Here is a 21,288-nt window from a genome sequence, read left to right on the forward strand (position 1 = left end):
TGTACTAGGCAGTTGATACCCTTCCAGGAACACGACAGATGCAGCTACCACTTAAATAACAACCCTGTCAGTTCTAAGCTAATTAATTGTTAAAATTGTGTAACCTGTACTGAACATGAAAACTCTCAGGACATTACCTGTCTTTTTCCCTTTGTGTTAACCCTAGTGTTGATTACTCCCCCCCCCCCCCCATTTTTGGGAATAACTTCTAATACTACTATTTACACATATTACTGGCAACACTGAGAAACATTCCATAGAATTACTAAAATGTGCAGAGTATAAAATAAGTTTTTTTCACACTTAACCATCACAATGACTAATACCCCATGAGTGATCTCCTCTAAACTTTCTAAATATTCTTATATAACACTACCGGGGATGTCAAAGTGGGATAGAGACATGATTTTTAATTACTTAAACTTCTGTAAAATCTCAATTTTTTTTTTTATTACAATACTTCCACTATACTTAGTATACAAGAATGTAAAAATGGGCAAAAAAAAAAGGGAAACCAATAAAACAGGCTAATTCCTTATAGAAAATGTCCTATCTCTAGCCTTACTGGTGTGTAATCAACATCACCGTTATACTCTATCCTGGATTTGGGGTGAAACTCACATAGGGAGATGGGAATGTCTTTCTTCCAAGAATAATAAACATGTGTAATGCAGGTTCATTTAATTTTGGCAAATTCAGCAACTTTTTTTAACACAATACAATTTTTAACAAAAAACAAAAAGCTCATTTATACATGAATAAATATTAATTTATTGTTCGTAGTTTTAAAATACTCAACTCATAAAAACAGTATGTACAAAAAAAAAACATCCTCCCTGATAAGTGTTGCATTGCCTTTAAATATATATAGATTACTGCAGATCAAGTTGTTTGGAAATTTGATCATGAGAATATGTATGAAAATTACCACAATATCCTTCCACAAGGATCACACCAATTTGAGTTGATCATTGATTCATATTTTTATAATTCTTAGAAAAATCAAAAATTTATTTTAAAATCGTATAAAAAATATCAAACATATAAAAATAAAACATTGTAAAAAATATCTGCCTTTTGAATTATGAAAAGTTACGTGTAAACTTATCAAGAATGTTTTAATAAATATTGTTTTTAACTGAAATCTTTTAAACATTTTCAACAGCTTAAACCACTTAACATCAAGTAATATAAAAATCAATTTACATCAAACAACAGGTTTAATTTAAGTTATTGGTTGATTGTACTGACAGAAATAATTGTGCACACACAATGTACAACCTAAAGTTAATTTCTTACCATTAGATCACAAGGTTTGCTTTATTGTAATCTACCATTTTGAACACACACGGAAAAACAACTAAAACTTGCCTTAAAAATAAGTACAAAATGCTATTTTACATTATTATGCACATTAGAGTATACAAAAATAAAGTTATAATCACAAAAATGTTCAGCACTAAGTAATTGTTATTATATATCTGATTTAAGAAAGACATTTTTAGCTGCATTGTAAGTTAGTGATAAATGTTACATTAAAATATTTGTGACCAGAAATAAAAAAAAAAGACCAACTATTTTTCTAGCTGGGAGTGAACTGGTACCTCCCTCGTACAACTAATAATTATAAATCTTGAGCAGCTAACACGAGACTAAATCCTAGATGTATGGGGTAGCAAAATGGAGAAGCTACACATTATAGGTCTACTGCTGACAGGACAACACCTCTCACAGAGTTTTTAGCTGGAACAGTAAGGAAAATGTATATCAATTTATGGAACAATGCTTTAATAATACTTATGTAATAATATCACATTTTATAACAGAATAATGGGTTTAATATACCTCAAAAAAAATAAAAACAGTAATTTTTTTTGGAACAGTACAGTGTATTTATTAAGATATTTTGCATGAACAAAAAATGTTTTAATGATAAATTTTTAGCATCCTAAACTGGAGCATTAGTGCAACCATAATATGACAAAAGACTCTTTGGAATATAGGTAGATAGTTGTATTGTAATATCGGGTTTAGTGTTAAGAGTCAGAAATTAGGGTGAGGGCTGTTATAAATAACTTGGGATAGGTATAGGGTTAGCTTTGACATTAGCTGGGTAATTTGTTTTATTAGCAACCAGTAACCTTCACCCCTTTCTGTCACACCCTTCTTCAAAGCTTAAAAATTGAGTCAAATATTTTTAGTGTATATTTTTAGTGTTTACATTTAATAAACAGTCGATAATTCCTCACTATGAATGTCTTGTTAATAACTTTCATCTCTGTATTACTTAATTTTGTTAATGTTAAATTGCAGCCAAAAAATTTTGTCCCCAAAGTTTTAAAATTGGCAATTATAAATCATTTTAAAATTTAAATAGACCAGGAGTGATCTCCCCTAAACTTTCTCAAATATTCTTGTATAAAACAACAGGGGATGGGAACTCGGTATATAGACATGATGTTTAATCCATTTTAAATACTTAATTTTTTTAAAATAGAATAAAATCTCATATATACGAGAAAGTAAAAAAGTGAACATCAATTAAACAAAACGCTAAAACTAAACATAATATGTGAAAATGTTTTACCTGTTTTTTTAGCTATTTAGAATTATTTTTTTTTAAATTAGGGCAAACTTACGTTCAAAATATGTGGTGTCAGTATTGTCATCTGGCTGTGGCACAAATGGTGGTTCAATGTTTAATATGTTATTCCAGTCAACCGAAGAGAAGAAAGGTAACAGCTTCACCTCTAGGAACATAAAGGTAAAAACAAGGTTGCATTCACTGAAACCTAACATAGGTGGGCTGAACCTAACTATTTTAATATATATCATTACAAAGTGTACTAACCAAAAGTCTACATGAACATGCGTACCTTTAGCAGCTGGTCTTTTGTCAACTTCTACTGTAAGTAGCTTATCAACAGCCATTTTTGCCTCTTCACTCAAGGCTTCTTCTCCTACAGGCCATGTTATATCTAGGAAAATAAACTCTATGTCAAAACTATTGCAAAGTAAAAAGCTGATATATAAAAAAAAAAACCACTAATTTTTTTAAAAATTATGTTTATAGGGGTGAAAAAGGGCTTTTTTAACAAAGCGGAAATATGTTATACTACACCCCATTCAATTTGAAAATCATGCAAGTTAAACTGTGAAGTATATAATAGTGACGTAAATGGTTAATTAAAATAAGATACTTCTGTTCAAAATGTTTTCAAAGACAGCCTCAGATGTCTGGTCATTGAATGGTGGAAGTCCAGTCAGGAATTCATACAAACACACACCCAACGCCCACCAATCTACAGCAAATCCTAAAAATAGATTTCAATTTTTTAATATGTAATAAGTCTTGATTTTAGGACAAAATTTTAAAAATGTCATTCTGGTTGACTTTGTGAAGAAAAAACATTTTAATGAAAGGAGACATGATAGGAATTCTCACCATGAGGCCGTTGTAATAAAATCTCCGGGGCGAGGTAGTCTGGGGTTCCCAGAATTCTTCCATCATCTTCCTGTACCTCAGGTCCTCTGCGCACACTTTTAGGTGTTCTAAGTGGTGTCAGGAGTCTGCCTCCAGGTGTCTGCATTGGAGTTTGAAGCTTAGTACCAGGTGTCTTGAGGGGCGTTCGGAAAAAGGATTCTTTAAAACCTGGCTTTGGTGTCTGACCAACACCAACCTGCTCATAATAAACACCAACATTTCGGTTTAGCTTATGTAAAAACAGTATTAAAATTTACTTATTAAATATATTTTAATAAAAACATATCCATACCATGTTTTTTAGTTCTTTAAAAGGTGAAATCAACCTTTTCTTTTCACCACTATTTGGAGCTTTCTCAGGGTTAGATAACTGCCTTTGCTAAAAAAAAATATAGTATACGGCATTCATCTTCAATTGAATAAAAACATTCAAAATATATAGCAGTAAAATAGTGCATTAAATATATATCTTGTAATTTATCTTAAATAGGTCATACTAGCCTCGTTTCCTACACTCATAGGCCTGACAAATGTTGTGTCTTCTTCCTCTTCCTGCATCACAAGGCTTTCAGCTATACTAGGCAACGCAACAGGAAAAGAGAGCTTTTGTTTGCTAATGGCCTGCTCTGATGTGTTATCTCCCTTGAAGGAACTCTTCAGTAATTGGTGATCTGGTGAAAAGCCAGGTTTGGGACTGACAGAGGTTTGAGTGAGCGGGGGAGAAGGGAGAGCCAAGGCAAGGTATGAAAACTGAACATCAGCTGGATTGACCGGGTCAGGGCCACCAATATCTGAGAGGGATGACAAGGACGAGCTCCTGGATCTGGACCGGCAACGCTTAGCACAAGACATGGGGCTGTCTTTTTCTTCATTGCCTGATCCACCATTTTCAAATTCTATGGTGGAGTTCAAAGCACTGACGTCAGTTCCAATGGATGTGTCTAGGGTAGAAATACCTTTCTTGATTATCAACGGCTTCAGGTCGCCACTCCCAGGTGTTGGGGATGAATGCATGGGGGACGGGGTTGAAATAAAAAATTCAACTTTCCGAGCATCGAGGTTAAAATCCTGGTGAGTCGGGAGAGAATCACAAGCCTCAGCAGATGAGCAGTACCCGGAACTATTGTTTTCAACGGCTAAATTATCAAGGGCTGTAACTCGATGTAGAGCGCCCTCGCTTTGTTTTATATCGTTATCACAAAATGGTTTTTCTTCACTTATTCGTCTGATCTCGCTGCGGACAAGACCCCCAGTCTGAGAGGACTTCATCTCTTGGCTCTGTAGCCCGGCGACAATGTCTCTGATAGCTAAAGAGTTTATTTCTGTGGTCAGACCACTGTGCCCTGGTTGTGACTTCTGTCTCAGGAGCGCCACCTTTGGGTGAAGGGGGATCTTATTCCGGCTGCTCAATTCACTAAAGCAACTTTTCTTACTTTCTTCTACCTTAGCACCATGAACCAGGTTGTTGTCTAAGCTCTTAGAGCCAAACAAATTGTAGGAATACAGTTCCCGGTCTGTTTTTGATTGTTTGTGTGGTCGCTCGTTCTCATCGAGCCAAAGTTTACTCAGATCAGGTGACATCCCAGTATGGGGAGGGTTCACAGGGGCCACAGCCAGAATATCTGCTGCCATTTTTTCACACAAAGCAACATCGAACGATCTTTTGCGAGTGAACGAGTTGTCATTATCGCTGGCTTTGTGGTATTCGTATGATTTACTTTTCTGACTGAGAAGATTCTTGTTCGCCTTTGCATTCTTGAGTTCCACACATTTGTCAAATGTATCTGATAGAACCCTTCTCAAACCAGGCCTGCTCAGTTTTCTTCTAACATTCGGGGCACTGCCAGGAGCGTTGTCCTGGAGTTTCTCAATCAGCTTTTCATTTTTCTTACTGGGTACAACATTGAAGCTGGGCATAGAGTTGGTGGTGATGGGTTTCAAAGGGTTGATGAGTGGCAGCTGACTTAAATCCTTGAGCTCCGGCACCAGACAGGGACTTATGTGAGATGTTCCGAAGTCCAGGGAAAGACGGGTGCTGTTTAGAATCGGGTCATGCTGGTGAAGGTGGGCAGAGAAATCGCTAGAGATTTCTAGATCTGTTGATGCTGCGATGGAGAAAAGTCGTGATTTCCCATAGCCATGGATTCCGCTTAAAGAATCCTCTAAACAACTTGTCACGCCTCTCTCCATTTCAAAAGAAGTAGCAGAAAAGTTAGGTTCCACTGGTAAAGATTCAGCAAACTTCCTGCTTAGAGAAGGTGGAATATTTTCTCTGTTCTGACTTTTTGACATTTGCTGGAAAAAACCCTTATCCCCAGTTTTCAAATGTTGTGGTGTTTCAAACCTGGAGTTAAGGTTCTTTTTATTTGAGAAGCTTGAAACAATGCTGGTTATGGTTGAACGATTGGCAACATTTAAATCATTTTCTTGCGCTGATGTTTGAAAACTGCAGTGGGGCGCATTTTTAACCGATGAAGTAAAGCTACCTAAATGAGAAGAATCAGCATAGGAACCGTCCCTCATGGAGCGCAGACTTTTAGCCGCAAAACTTTTCCACACTGAGCCATGGGTGCGATGCAGCATGGGTGTGTCATCCTCCTCTCTTTCTACCTGAAACAACGGCATCACGTGACTATCACAGCTCATGGGTTTCTGTGTGTCGGAGAACTGAGCACTTAAGCCCTGTCTGATATCTGATGCGCTGCCAATGCTGTCCCCTGCTTGCTGCCCGTGTGACTGATCAGGGTTCTCACAGCTACTGTTGTTCATAGAGACATCCATGTTGGAAGAAATGTTTTCCTCGTGTTCTGGTGTAACAAACATTTCTGAATCTTTTTTACCTGAAAGTATATTATACAAACTTTATGTTATTAACATTTCCTGTCAAAACATAAACTTTAAACTTGCATGTTTTATGCTATTTATTTTAAACAATAATAGATTATTGGACTAATAAATACAGCTTTTAAACTTAAGGACTTTGGAACTGATTAAGATTTCAGGCAAGTGACATTCACTGAAGTAACTGTTAAAGATGTAGGCAGAACCATGCCGTTTGTTTCTTATCTTATGGTGACTATAGAGGATTAAGCTCAGTTTAACCAGCCACCTTTACTCCTAAACTAAAATTAAAACCCCTTAAAGCTGGGTGGGTTACATTCCTGACCATTAATGATGACATGGAGAATTCATATTACACTGCTTATGGGAATGATAATATATTTTTCCTAAAATCCCTGCATTGTATTACAAAACTGACCACTTATAGAAGCTTATAGGTACACATTTAAACAGTGGCAAGCCAATACAGCTGTATCTGCATGCATCACTGTTAGGGTCGAATTAAGGTAGTAAGAGCAGCAAATATTTTTAATAACAACCCAGAACATACACAACTCTAATTTATTCTGAGCTTTTCAAGGGCCGAAGTATGAGAATATTAATTACAAGGTCAATAGCTTTTAAACTCTCAATAAAGAATCAATAAATCAATTCCAATTATTTACAAAATGTTTAATTGGGCTAAACACCCCCCCCCCATCTACCAATGCCTATCAATGCCGTGACCTACTTGACATAGACTGAGCTAGACACCCCCTACATCTACCCATATCTATCATCACTGGGACCTACTAGACAGACCGTGCTAAACACCACTGCACCCCTACATCCACCCATGTCTATCACCACCATGACCTACTTGACATAGACCGAGCTAGACAACCCCTCCATCTACCCATGTCTATCACCACCATGACCTACTTGACATAGACCGAGCTAGACAACCCCTCCATCTACATATGTCTATCACCACCATGACCTACTTGACATAGACGACCTAGACACCCCCTACATCCACCCATGTCTATCACCACCATGACCTACTTGACATAGATGACCTAGACACCCCCTACATCCACCCATGTCTATCACCACCATGACCTACTTGACATAGACGACCTAGACACCCCCTACATCCACCCATGTCTATCACCACCATGACCTACTTGACATAGACCGACCTAGACAACCCCTCCATCTACCCATGCCTATCACCACCGTGACCTACTTGACATAGACCGAGCTAGACAACCCCTCCATCCACCCATGTCTATCACCACCATGACCTACTTGACATAGACGACCTAGACACCCCCTACATCCACCCATGTCTATCACCACCATGACCTACTTGACATAGACCGAGCTAGACAACCCCTCCATCTACCCATGTCTATCACCACTGTGACCTACTTGACATAGACCGAGCTAGACAACCCCTCCATCTACCCATGTCTATCACCACTGTGACCTACTTGACATAGACCGAGCTAGACAACCCCTCCATCTACCCATGTCTATCACCACTGTGACCTACTTGACATAGACCGAGCTAGACAACCCCTCCATCTACCCATGTCTATCACCACTGTGACCTACTTGACATAGACCGAGCTAGACAACCCCTCCATCTACCCATGTCTATCACCACTGTGACCTACTTGACATCGACTGCTGCAACAAGCTACAGGCCTGTCTGGAGTGGGACTCACTGGCAGACGATGTCCTCCAGGTGAGAGAATCCTGTAGGGTGGGGGTCAAACTCTGGACTGGAGGTGTGGACCCATAGCTGCTGTACAGCTTGCTCACCTGTTATGGATCACATAGGTTTATATCAGCTCTGTGGTACACACCAGTATGATCAATAGCTTTGGTTAATGAAGAAGGTCAAATGGGATAGCAAATTCCAATTGAGAGTGAGAAAGAGAAAAGAATGGGGGATAAACTTGCACTGTAACAGCTTTTGTAAATAAAGACAACAAAATATCCACCACTGAAAAAAGTTTTGGGACTATGCCTCTGATAAGCAGTCTGAATATGGAACAAAAATACTTGTAAGGTTGTTGATATTGCTGTAAAATCAGATTAAGTGTTAGGGCCAGAAATTAGTCAGGAGATGCTAGGACTTGAATTAGAGAAGGCTTGCGGTAGGACTTGAATTAGAGACTGTTAGTGATAGAAGCAGGTCATTTGTTTATAGTGTATTACAGAAAGATTCCATTTTAAAGAAGATTCCAATATTATGACATTCTTAAAAAATTCACCAAAGTTTTGACAACAGAGTTTGATAAAATCTACTTGACTTAGAAAGCTGATCAAATAAAACATAAATTCAAAATAAAGATACTAGACATTAAAAACAAGATGGATCATAGTGTTTAGAATAGAGTACATTGAAACACATTTGACTACTAGTGTAATAGTAAACCAATATCTCTGGGGCTGAAATAATGTAAACTGATGAATTCTCTACAAACCTGCTGAGATGGTTTTAGCCCAGCAGGAGTGAGCATACGTCTGATAATTGACTGTCTGTGGCCTTTCTCCTGGGGTGTACGTGGTTCAGGGGGTAGGGGGCTGCGACCAGGAGCTGGGGTCATGGAGGACTTGAGAACCTCAGAGTCTGGCTTATCCCTCTCTTGGGAGAACTTGCGCTGGGACTTGTGGACAGTCTGTAGGTGAGTAGATAAATAAGAATGTAATGCTGAAAATAACAGCACGGTCAGCACAAAAATTAAATTAAAATAATTTTTTTTAAATATTTAATCTCCCATAACCATGATACCCTTTTTTTACTCTAGCCTAGAAAAAGCAGCCCATTTAGATATGAAAACAAAGATTGCAAACAAAAATGTCAGGTTTAAAATAAACCAGAACTGTTACTTACAAATTCCAGAGATGATTTTAGGCTGAGAATCTGGCCCGGTGTTCTCAGGTCATAATTATGTGGCATGTGATGTGCGTACGGAGTGAAACTTCCAGACTGTGGGCTACAGCCTAAACAATAAATAAACATATTAACGTGCATTCTTTATATATTTTAAGCCAACCCACCAGATTAAGCAGAGCTAATCATTTTATTCTTCAGCGAGCCCAAAAAACAAAAAGATGAAATTTTGATTAGTTTTTATGCACACAGCTATAATCCCCAAGATTTTTTCTTTCTCCAAATAACAGATCATCAAATTGATAAGTGTGTACAGTATGTGTGGATTAGTTAAGTTGATAGTATGCAACCATGTGTTTCATTAAAGTAATATTGTACAAAGTATAAGCTAGGCATAAATTGTATATAGCTGTTACAAATTACCATTTCAATTGTGGACTGAAGTAGTAAATTGCTTTAATTTACATTATCAAGAAAAAATTAAATGATTTTTTTCAGAATAGGAATGATTAAATAACGTTAGTATTTGTTCACTTTACACATTTTTAACCTGCATGAGAATTACTTTAAAAAATAACTGCTTATGCATGCAGCATGTTCATCCATACCCAGCAATTTACAATATGATAATAATTGTCATTCAAAATTAAAGATATGAAAACTACAGAAAAAGTTCTAATAAACAAGATCAGCTTTAACAATAAGAGAACATACAAGATTTATCTAACCAAAAGATCACTTCAAACAAGCAAGTTTTATTTGAATTTAAAGCAAATAACACAAAAGGAAGGAAGAAAAGTGAACAGGTTCAATGCTTACGATAGTCTCGTGATACTTTGGACAGCCCAAAATCTGTTAGCTTTATATGGCCAGCCTCTGATATCAACATGTTATCTGGCTTCAGGTCTCTGGAGAGAAAATAGAACAAGCAAGGACAGAACTCATGAGACTATCTGTATGCCGAGGGTTACGAAATCATTCATGGTAAACTTAATCCTTTCAAGTATAATCTTTTTCTAAACTTCACTACAAGTTTGAAATGTTGCCCCAAAATCTTTTTCTCAACCCATTAACTACTTCCTACAAGTTTCAATTTACACTCCCATTATCCATGACTTACCACCATTCTTCTACTTCTGAACCAGGTTTCCATCTGCAAAATGAAAGATAGAAAATAGTTCTAAAGAGAACATAAATTACCTGTGTACTATGCCTCGTTTATGTAAGTACTCCAGCGCTAGGGCCACTTCAGCAGCATACATACACGCCATCTCCTCACTGAAGTAGCCGTACATGATCAACAAGGACTTGACATCTCCCCCTATCATGTACTCCATTATCTGGTTCATCATCAAGTTTGAATTACACCAGTAAAACCATGATCATTTGAAGTACATAAAAATATGTTTATATTTATTTCATGTAAACAGAAATATTACATTTTCAGTATTTACTAATATTTCATGTTGTTATTTATAAGAATAAATATATTTTTACAATTTACATAAACCTCTAAAAATGAGTAAAATACAAAACTTTTACCAAGAAGATGTTTTGACGAGACTGAATAGAATAGAAAAGTTGAACTACAAACGGGCTTCTGGACCTGGCTTGGGCATCTCTTTCAGCTGTTACTAAAACAAATAGAAAAATAACACTTGTAGATGGGTGGAATATACTGGCAGAAGACAGAAAAAATATTTAGTGAAATATATTTTTGCGTAACTTTAAACTTTAATAAAAATATATCAAAGAAAAATGATTTCCTGCTTAAATTACATTTAAAGAAAAACTGAACTAACCTTGTTCAATGAGATTTTTATTGATAAGATCTTGTTTCTTCATCACTTTGATAGCATACATTTTGTCAGGGTTGGTTTTCTTGTGGCCCAACCATACCTTGCTAGTAAAATATAAATTTATAAATGCTGTAAAATGTTGAATGTAGATAAATTAAAAGTCAATTGTAACTTTTTTTAAAAATTCAAACGACTAACCCAAAGGCTCCTTTGCTAATAGGTTTGAGCAGAATAAAGTCTTCAGCTTTGGGGAGCTGAAAATGTAAAACAAAAAAAAAAATAATTAGGTGATTAAGAAATAATCTCTAACATAATTAGAACCCTAATTACCCCTACTTACTTTAATTTAGTTCATCAGTGGTTACCATTGATTTATACAATTAGGGCCTAAACATATTCATTTTAGAATATAGTAGATCTAACCAAATTTAAAAACAAGTTGCTTTGGCTTTTTCCCTAATGTTGATTAGTAAGGAATAGTAAGTTTTCCTTTACTTAGGCTTAGTTAGTAAAATAGATAAAGTTATAGAATTTGGAAGTTTAGTGTAATTAGGTTTTTAACTCTTATTTAGGGCCTACCAATTTAATTTTTATTAGGCTTAAGGCTACAGCTATTCATAGTTCACTACAAATAACTTTCTTAAAACTATTTGTACACTGTCTAATCATAAGGAACAAATATCTTTTTCACAATTTATTTCCAATTTATTGATAGGCCTTGCTGTATGTGCCCTAACTCTGATTCCTTACCCAAATCCTTAAAAGGTCTCAAAAGTCTTTAGTAAGCAAACAAGAAAAAAAAGCAAAATAAAAACTCGATAGCGAAAGAGAATAGAACCAAAGCTTTTAAAATGAACATCATGAGGCCCAAGGCTATCACAATAACTATTGAAAAAGCTAATGTTCTGTGCAATGTACAAGCCTACAGACTTCAAACTATTTGTAGATCATGTAAACAGAGTTTGAAGGTTATTTATTAATTATTTGTGATGTTGTGTAGGGAACTAGGAATAGGTACAAACCAATGAAAAAGTTAATAGGAGGAGGATAGGTCTCATAAGTCATACGCATAGACTCGCAGATATAGACTCATCATCGACTCATAAAAAGTATTAAAAAGTCATAGGCCTACTCAAAAAATAAATAGTAGGGCCTATTGAAAACACAATAACGTTCTTAAAATCACGTTTTAAAGTTATTATAATAATCGAATCACACTTTAATCATATTTTATAATATTTTAGGGCCTATTTTATTCCCCGCTTCACGTTCACCTCCAGTTGAGCGTATTTAATTATCAACACAACCAAAACACACAAAAACGTTAGCAAAACACTAGGCCTATTTATTTATGAACTTTTGTTTTTATTTTTGTTAGGCTAATATTTTTTATCAAATCTTGAGAAAAATCCAAATTTGGAATATTGAATGTGCACTAGATTTAGCTTTTTTTCTCTCTTGAAAATAGGTTCATGTCATTTAAGGAGAAACTCATAAACGCAAGTCGGTTAAGTTTGTATTGTTAAAAATATCTCGCACTCGTGATACTATAAATAAACATATATGAACTCACAATGACCTTAAGCTATGACCTATCTATGCTAATAATTATTAATTAAAGTCAATGTGAACTCACTGTGGACCCTTCACCATGTAGGCCTATGTTCATATTGTAGTGCATGGATTTTTCTCCCAATGACGATCCTGTGCTATTTAATTGAAACTGTAATGCTGAGGCTAATTATAAATGTTTTGGGAGAATATTTACACTGGTGTCCGATAATGGAATCTTCTTTAAAAAAGGGGTGTTAGGTTACTGATAGTTAACTAAATGCACACATGGCTGGCTAATGTCAATGCTAACCCTGTCCCTAACCCCAACCCTGGTCCTACCATACCCCTAACCCTAATTTCTAACCATAAAATTAGTCAAGATTACAATACTACTAACAATCCAACACCCCTTTTTAAAAGAATATTCCATTATCAGACACCGGTATCTATAATAATCATCCAACGTTTTTTTTACCTTTTCTTATTATAGATCCATATCTATCACCTACTAGATCTAGTAATCCTAGTGTTTTTCTACCTTTTTTGTGTGTTTTGGATTTGGTTGTGTTTACATACATTAGTTTACAATAAAATACGCTCAACCGGAGGTAAACGTGAAGCGGCGAATAAAATACACTAAAATGGCGTTTTACCATATTAAATATTATTAGATCTAGACTAGATCTAATATGATTAGAACTAGAAATCTCAGTCTAGTCTATGCTTTGATTACTCGATGCAATGACTGTGAATGACAATGATTCTAGAAAATTAAAAATAAATTAAAAAGTAGCACCAACTTCGAGGACATTGGATGAGTCCACTTCCATTGCTTTGTGGCGGTTCATTTTACACAAAAATTGATCGTTGGTGAACGAAAATGGTGTGAAAGTATTCGGATTATCATCAGTTGATTGTCATTTTCTTAACGACCCGCATAAACAAGCAGTTTTAGATTCTAGTCTTGGTTGCCATTTCATAAAGACCGCCCCAATATACCATTGACTTAACTTCCGTGTTAGGCCTTAAGCCTATTTTTAAAACTTGGAATTTAAAAATCTAAAAATGTTAATCGCTTTAAACAAAACAAAAATATTTTCTAACGAATTAATAAATATTTTTTTAAACACTTGCTGTTCATCTTGAGAGATGTTTCTTTAATGTTTGAAATTACTACGTATTGAAATTTCAAGTTATTTTAGAAAATATTTTCTTTTTTTTAAATAAAGAAAAATAATAAATGTATTTTAATTATTTAAAAACGGCTGTGTTTGTATTCAATTTATTGGTCGTTAATAAACAACTTCACACTACAAAGTAGGCGGGGGGGGGGGGGGGGGGGGGGGGAGGAGGTCTGTATTTTGTGACGAGAGTGAGAAGGATCAGACTGAAAGTGTGAAGTCACAAGTTTACATGTTTTTAAAAAGTAATGTTAGTAACTTTTTCGAGGCCGATGAGTAGGTCTTTATTGTAAAGTGTAAGTATTAGTTGAAAAGTCTTGTAACAATGTACTGTTTTATCAGTCAATATCTACTAACTTAATCAACTGAGCAATATCAGACCATATCTAATAAAAGATCATGTTTGGCTTAGGGCACTGCTTCTTGAAAGAAACTCTGACTGCAATGAAATGATGAAAGAAATACTGCAATGTGTTATATTATTACCTAGGCCCATTTATGTGTCTATTTTTAGCCAATGTGTCTGTGTTCGTTGGACATTGTTCACCACTAATAATTTGCACATGTCGCCCTTTGCCTGGGCTTAATGCCTGCAGTGTTTCTTTCAGCCATAATTTTTTTTTTTACAGAGAGTGGGGGGAGGGGGGGGGGGACATGAAACGTTTGGGGGAGGGGGGACTTAAACCTCCAATGAACTGGTTGAAGTATGTATTTTTTTTTATATCATGTATATTTCCTTCTGGGTGGGGGGGGGGGGGGGGGGTTGAAGGGGGGGGGGTGCTAGACAAGCTTTGCCCCCATTCCCTCGCCCACCCCTCCCCTTTAAGAGAAGTCAGAGACAACTCAGCTTGTCGTAAGTCCTGACTGCGAATAGCGTGTGTGGATGTGTAGTGGATGTGTAGTGGATGTGTAATGGATGTGTAATGGATGTGTAGTGGATGTGTAATGGATGTGTAATGGATGTGTAGTGGATGTGTAGTGGATGTGTAGTGGATGTGTAGTAGATGTGTAGTGGATGTGTAGTGGATGTATAGTAGATGTTTAGTGGATGCGTAGTGGATGTGTAGTGGATGTTTAGTGGATGTGTAGGAGATGCGTAGTGGATCTGTAGTGGATGTGTAGTTGATATGTAGTGGATGTGCAGTAGATGTGTTGTGGATGTGTAGGGGATGTGTAGTTGATGTGTAGTGCATGTGTAGTGGATGTGTAGTGGATGTGTAGTAGATGTGTAGTAGATGTGTAGTGGATGTGTAGTGGATGTTTAGTGGATGTGTAGGAGATGCGTAGTGGATGTGTAGTGGATATGTAGTGGATGTGTAGTAGATGTGTTGTGGATGTGTAGGGGATGTGTAGTTGATGTGTAGTGGATGTATATGGATGTGTAGTGGATGTGTAGTAGATGTGTATGTAGGGGATGTGTAGTGGATGTGTAGTGGATGTGTAGTGGATGTGTAGTGGATGTGTAGTGGATGTGTAGTGGATGTGTAGTGGATGTGTAGTGGATGTGTAGTGGATGTGTAGTGGATGTGTAGTGGATGTGTAGTAGATGTGTAGTGGATGTGTAGTGGATGTTTAGTGGATGTGTAGGAGATGCGTAGTGGATGTGTAGTGGATATGTAGTGGATGTGTAGTAGATGTGTTGTGGATGTGTAGGGGATGTGTAGTTGATGTGTAGTAGATGTAAATGGATGTGTAGTGGATGTGTAGTAGATGTGTATGTAGGGGATGTGTAGTGGATGTGTAGTGGATGTGTAGTGGATGTGTAGTGGATGTGTAGTGGATGTGTAGTGGATGTGTAGTGGATCTTTAGTGGATGTGTAGTGGATGTGTAGTGGATGTGTAGTGGATGTGTAGTGGATGTGTAGAGGATGTGTAGTGTATGCGTAGTGGATGTGTAGTGAATTAAGGATTGGGAGGTTGTAAGTTTTCGTAAATGCCACGAATATCTCAACGGTAAAATGTTTTATATACTTTATCTAGTAAAGGTAAATACATTTCGGGTGGTATCAAACCTTGTATCAACGCGGATGCACGGATTAATGATAATGAATATATTATATACATGTATATATATATATATATATATATATATATATATATATATATATATATATATATATATATATTAGAGGCCAACAAATATATATAGGCCTACCTTTATCTATATATAAGGATTTAAATCTGAACCCTCCCCCCCCCCCCCACCGCCGCCGCACGAGGAAACCCGTCTACGCATTGCCTCTAAGTGTGACAACTTTTTTTCGTCAGATATTTTTGAAACCAAATGTCCTCTTAAGTGCTGATCATTACAATACCGCCATTGTGTTTCCAATTACAATCAACCCGTCCGTTCACTGGATCGATAGTCTAATCGTTTATCACCGTGATTGTCTCGATAAGGACACATCAAACCTACAACCCTGGCCAATGGGTGGCAGTTATCTAAAGGTTCACGACCGACATTCACACATTTGCGGCAGGTAATTCCGTGAGCGAACATGGACCTGCACCACACTGGAAGGTCACACAAGAGTAGGTGGCGCTGTTGTCTAAGCAGAATTGAGCTGCATGCGTATGTTCATGTAGGTTTTAGGTGAGCTTCATCTTGTATCTTTCCTTTTTTTTTACTTTTTCGTATACAGAGTATAGAGAAAGTATTGTAATCGTGCAACAAAAAAAATTGAGATTTTTACAAATCGCTACGTTTTATACCTTTCAAGTCGGAAAAAACATAGTTTTGCAATCTTGTCCGTATGTCTGTGTGTGTGTGTATGTGTTTATGTGTGTCTGTGAACATGATAACTTGAGTACCGTTACAGCCAGGTAGATGAAATTTTATATATAAGTATAAAATCAGATTTTTAGTTCTGTTTAAGCTTTTCAGCGATTTCCGGTAAGCGGAAATTGAACTTATTTTGCTTTTTTCCCCAAAAGGCTATTACTTGAGTACTGTTTCTGATAAATAGACGAAATTTCACACATAATTCAAAGATCTAATTCTCAGTGTTCTGTAAAATTTTGAGTAATTTCAGGTAGTACTTTAAGCTATTTTCTGATTTCTCAAGAACCGCATACGAATTTATTATGTACTAATGGTCCGCACTAGCATGCATGCATTGCTTTTGTTCATTTGGTGCAACATTCTCTTTTTTTTTTACGAGATTCTATTCTATTTTTAAAATTTCAAGTATTTAAAAATTGATTTAAATATTGCTAGTAATATCTTTATTCGGCCTAAATATTATTTTTAAACAATAGAACAAAAATTTACGGTCAAAGGGAGGTAAGAATGAAAATATTTTACTTCGTAGTTCAGTCGAGGTTATCCAGCTTAAATATTTAGAGACATTTTTTGTAAATATTTTTATTTTTATTGAAAATAATATCATCCTTTTTAGTGTCAATCTAGCTGCAGTTGCAAAATAAAAAAATTATATTAAAATTAAAAAAAAAAAAACAACGAAGAAATAATGACGAAAGTGTCATTTAGTTAACCATATAGTCAATTGTATAGGACAAATATTTTTGTTTTAAATAAAGCAGGTTTAAGATTAATCTTCTCGTTTCCTCTAAGTATTTTGTATGTGTAATATTGTTTAATTTATTCAATGAAACATTCTTCTTTAAAAAAAAATAGATACTAAATATATAAGCGACATAACCTCGACTGAACTACGAAGTGAAATAATTTTTATGTTTACCCCCCTTTGACCGTAAATCTGCTGTTGTCTCATTTATGAGTAAAAATTTAATGGAGAATAACTATATCTAAGATATATAAAAATAAAAACTCGATTGTTTCCCTTTGACCGTAGAAACATCTTATTTTTTGAACATGTAAATCAAGACATTTATCACAAAAACCTGGATAAAATATTTTTTCAAATATAACATTGCAATATCACTTTCTAGCTCAAAATTAAAATTTGCTTGTTTTAACATTTATACGAGGTGAGTTTATTTTTTGATTGCTATTTCTCTCCTAATCCCCCCCCCCCCCCCCCCACTCTTAAATTAAGAGGATTTTGCACTGGTGTTGTTCTGAGCGTATGCAAATTTTATTGCTACAGATAACTTAAGTTAATTAGCGATGTATTTCGTTTTCACTGTAATGTAAGTAAATACACCGCATTGACACTTATGTGCAAATGGAGTGACTTAATGACATTAGTTATTTATTGAACAGGTGGGAAAAAAACAACATTGTTTTGTAATTTTCAAGTATTGATGTCATGCCATTTTTTTCATTTGTGATTTGTTTTTTTTTTTTGTTGTTGTTGTTTTTTTTTTCGGTTTTGTGAGTAGTAATAAAAGCTTTTATCCTTTAAAAAATAAATTTTCTACGTGATATTTATTTCTCTCTGCTCCTACTCAGACTGCTCTCAGACGTTTTGAGCAATCCATTTGTTGGAGATTTGATAATCAGATGTGCAGTAGCACTTGCGTTGTTTGTGTTGTATGCAGCCAAGTCACGTGACGATGCAGATGCATCTCACGGTCATTACATAGGAGGCGTTGTCATCGCTATTGAAAACGTTCTTACTGTACAATATACTGGCAATATATTTATAGGATTGGCTTTTGTTTCATTTGCACAGGTATAAATATACATATAAATATACATACTTAAAAACATTATATATATGTCCCTATACGTAAAACGTATATGTTTACACACATACACACACACACACACATATATATATATGTATATATATATATATATATATATATATATATATATATATATATATATATATATATATATATATATATATATATATATATATATATATATATATATATATATATATATATAAACTTGTTTCAGGTAGCCATGTCGTGTTTACAATACAAAAATCGAATACCACACCTAAACCCAGATAACATTTCTAGACGTGTTGCACACGAATTGCTTGATGAGAACAATAACAGACTGGTGCGAAATCAGCGATGGTGCGGCAGATGATACACCCTATACTACTCACGTCCACATAAACTTACAGCCACTTGCCTATAACAACACACTTGCCTCTAGCGTGGATCCACCCACTCAATCACTTAGCTGAATTTTATTGCATTCAAATTAACTATTTTTATTATATTTTGTGACTAACGACTTAAAGCTTGAGAAACAAAATAAATATAACTTGATAAATCATATGTGCTATTATATCGTTTAGCTTAAAATCCTGAAAAACAATTTTATAAAAAATCTGCATCACAGATTATTATGTACCTGCTTTCCATATCTTTATCTACAAGAATCTCTATTGCTTATAAACGTTGTCTCTAGCAATGTAATCGCCAAGTGTTCTCGATTATTGGAATTTTTAAAATACTTATACAAGGACGGCGAATATAAAATAACTAAAATAAATGGGGTGGTGCATTTGTGAAATTAGATATATAAATTAGGGGTATGAAATAGGTGCGTCGTCTTGGGTAATGCAGGATGATTGTGTTTTAAAATCAGAGCTTAGTAGACCAAAGGAAGAATAATACAAATTATCATTACTACAAAAATATCCGTCCAAGAATTGAAACTATGTTATGATTGTTGAGACAATTAAAACATTTTAGAAATCTTGTAACGTTGTTTTCTTTTTTAAAGTTATATAGCCTTTATATATGCTTATTTTTAAATGGCAATATTAATCCGTTGTTGATTTTTTTTTCTTCTTATTTTTAAAAGATTATTCTACTTTTAATATTCAGGCCTACCTTAAATTTACATAAACATGTAGGTCAAATATCGTCCGATGCTCGATTTTGAAAATTGCGCTAAGACTGAAGCAGATTTGTTGCATCTGTTGCGTGCGAAAGAATTCAACATTTAACTTTTTAAATATAATATAGGCGGCAGCATGTGTCTTAAGGCACAAAGGGAAAAGGATGATGAACGTTCTTCATAAGAGTTTCTTCCAGGCATCTCTTCGGTCACTCGAAATTTTCGTGGGGGGGGGGGGGTGTCTAAAATTTTCCATTTCGTACGGGGGGGGGGGGTAGACTTTCTTTTGAGGGGGCTCTGCCCCCACCCCGAAGAGATGCCTGGAAGAAACTCTGGGTGAGGCGTATAGCGCCTACAAAGTAGCAATCTTTTAGCTGCGCGATAAGGATCAAGAAAAAAAAGTGCAGATTTAACATTAACACTCTACACTAGTCTAGACCCTCCGTGAGTGATTGCATATACAATTTTACAATGGTGGATTGGAAACTAAATTTTTTATCAAAGCAAAATTATAGCCCAGAAAATGCATTTGAACATGTTATTTATACAATGTCTGCTTTTTTTTTAGAAACGTTATTTATGTGTTACACTTCAAACTCGTTAGTCCACCATATTTAAATTCCATAACTTAAAAACGGATTGCGCCGATTTGCACAGATTTCTACCTATTCCATGCACGGATCATGCAACAAATGAAGCAAGGGGAGGGGGGTTCCAAGAAATAATCATCACTGTGATGGATTGGCTTTAAAAAAAAAAAGAAGATATTTGCTTAGCATCGCTTAGGCTAAAAGCTCCATTATTATGAACATGTGGTCCAGCTGTTTTTGAAGACAATCCTGCAAGCCCCGCCCCAGGTGGAGAAAGTCAGGGACAGAAACTTGTCTTGATGACGGACTGGCTTGGTATGCGATAGTGGCCAAGACAATCAGGGGCTCTCACGGGGGGGGGGGCACTCAAAATATTTTGGGTGTTTCTATTTCGAGGGTGGAGGGCGCGCATATATCCCGGAAGGGGGTTAATCAAAAATTTTAAGAGTTTCTATTTCGGGGGGGGGGGGGGGATGGAGTCTCTGGAATCAACAGAGGTTCCTCGAGATCTATCCTCCACTCAAACTGTTGTTTTTTAAAGTAGGTAACGAGAAAAAGTTTGAAAGAAATACTGCTGCTACTTTGATATTATTTTAAAAACAAGTTAATAAAAAGTCTAGTGACAATTTAAGCGCAATTTCCTTAATTAATTTTTTGTGACCGAACGAAAGGATATTTTTGAAAACTTTCTTCGGTAATATTGTTCTAAATTATGGCAGGAATCGATTGGTAAATGTTTCAAGTCGCTAAGTGGTCTGGTTGCCGAGATATGGACCAAAAACTGCATTTTTTTCGAGGTTTTTTGGCTTTTCCGGGAAATCCAGGAAGGAATTCCGGGAATTTTTTCGGCCCACAATCATCCTCGGAACTTGTTTAACATACTTGCTTTGGAACTAGTCCTCGATATTGCTTCGTTGAGGAGGAGATACGACTTAAAGCTGCGGACACACATCCATCCATCCATCCACACAGAAATAACGAATTAACAATCGCAATTGTCAGTATGGAAATTGCGCTAAAAAACAATGCATTTAATAAGTTTTGTTTTGTGATAAACGTAGCTTCACCTAACATTATCAGAGCTCAGAGTCGTACTACAGACTCGAATCGGGGATTCGTACCAAAGATTATCATAGATATTAGTTATTTCTTATCTTAATAATAAAACAACACAAATATATGTGAATGTAGATCTATACAGATAAAGTTTAAGGATGCTTT

General features: G+C 35.7%; 1 protein-coding gene and 1 long non-coding RNA gene across 2 annotated transcripts; one reads left to right on the top strand and one right to left on the bottom strand.

Moving 5' to 3' along the window:
* Positions 1-781: 781 nt before the first annotated feature.
* Positions 782-13,576, bottom strand: LOC131929961 (serine/threonine-protein kinase greatwall). Its single transcript, XM_059286346.1, has 16 exons — positions 13,366-13,576; positions 11,210-11,265; positions 11,015-11,115; positions 10,755-10,846; positions 10,413-10,552; positions 10,032-10,120; positions 9,213-9,322; positions 8,803-8,997; positions 7,987-8,134; positions 3,986-6,324; positions 3,777-3,863; positions 3,446-3,680; positions 3,201-3,314; positions 2,877-2,978; positions 2,640-2,750; positions 782-1,743 (listed from the first exon to the last, which is right to left on the bottom strand). The coding sequence occupies exons 1-16, from the start codon at positions 13,411-13,413 to the stop codon at positions 1,697-1,699; spliced, it is 4,014 nt and encodes a 1,337-aa protein (XP_059142329.1). The 5' UTR covers positions 13,414-13,576; the 3' UTR covers positions 782-1,696.
* Positions 13,577-16,203: 2,627 nt separating this feature from the next.
* Positions 16,204-19,274, top strand: LOC131929958 (uncharacterized). The gene is made up of 3 exons (XR_009384046.1): positions 16,204-16,339; positions 18,122-18,344; positions 18,578-19,274. It is a non-coding gene; the product is annotated as an uncharacterized LOC131929958 (long non-coding RNA).
* Positions 19,275-21,288: the final 2,014 nt, after the last annotated feature.

The sequence above is a fragment of the Physella acuta genome, unplaced genomic scaffold, assembly GCF_028476545.2.
Source record: "Physella acuta isolate Inbredline_101_S28 unplaced genomic scaffold, ASM2847654v3 ptg001698l, whole genome shotgun sequence".
Classification (NCBI taxonomy): domain Eukaryota; kingdom Metazoa; phylum Mollusca; class Gastropoda; family Physidae; genus Physella; species Physella acuta.

Coding starts and splice junctions, on each gene's coding strand:
- LOC131929961 (XM_059286346.1), bottom strand. CDS start 13,413: ATGAACCGCCACAAAGCAATGGAAGTGGACTCATCCAATGTCCTCGAA. Junction 10,553..10,754: donor CTCGTCAAAACATCTTCTTG/GTAAAAGTTTTG, acceptor ATGATGAACCAG/ATAATGGAGTACATGATAGG. Junction 2,751..2,876: donor CAAAAGACCAGCTGCTAAAG/GTACGCATGTTC, acceptor TTATGTTCCTAG/AGGTGAAGCTGTTACCTTTC.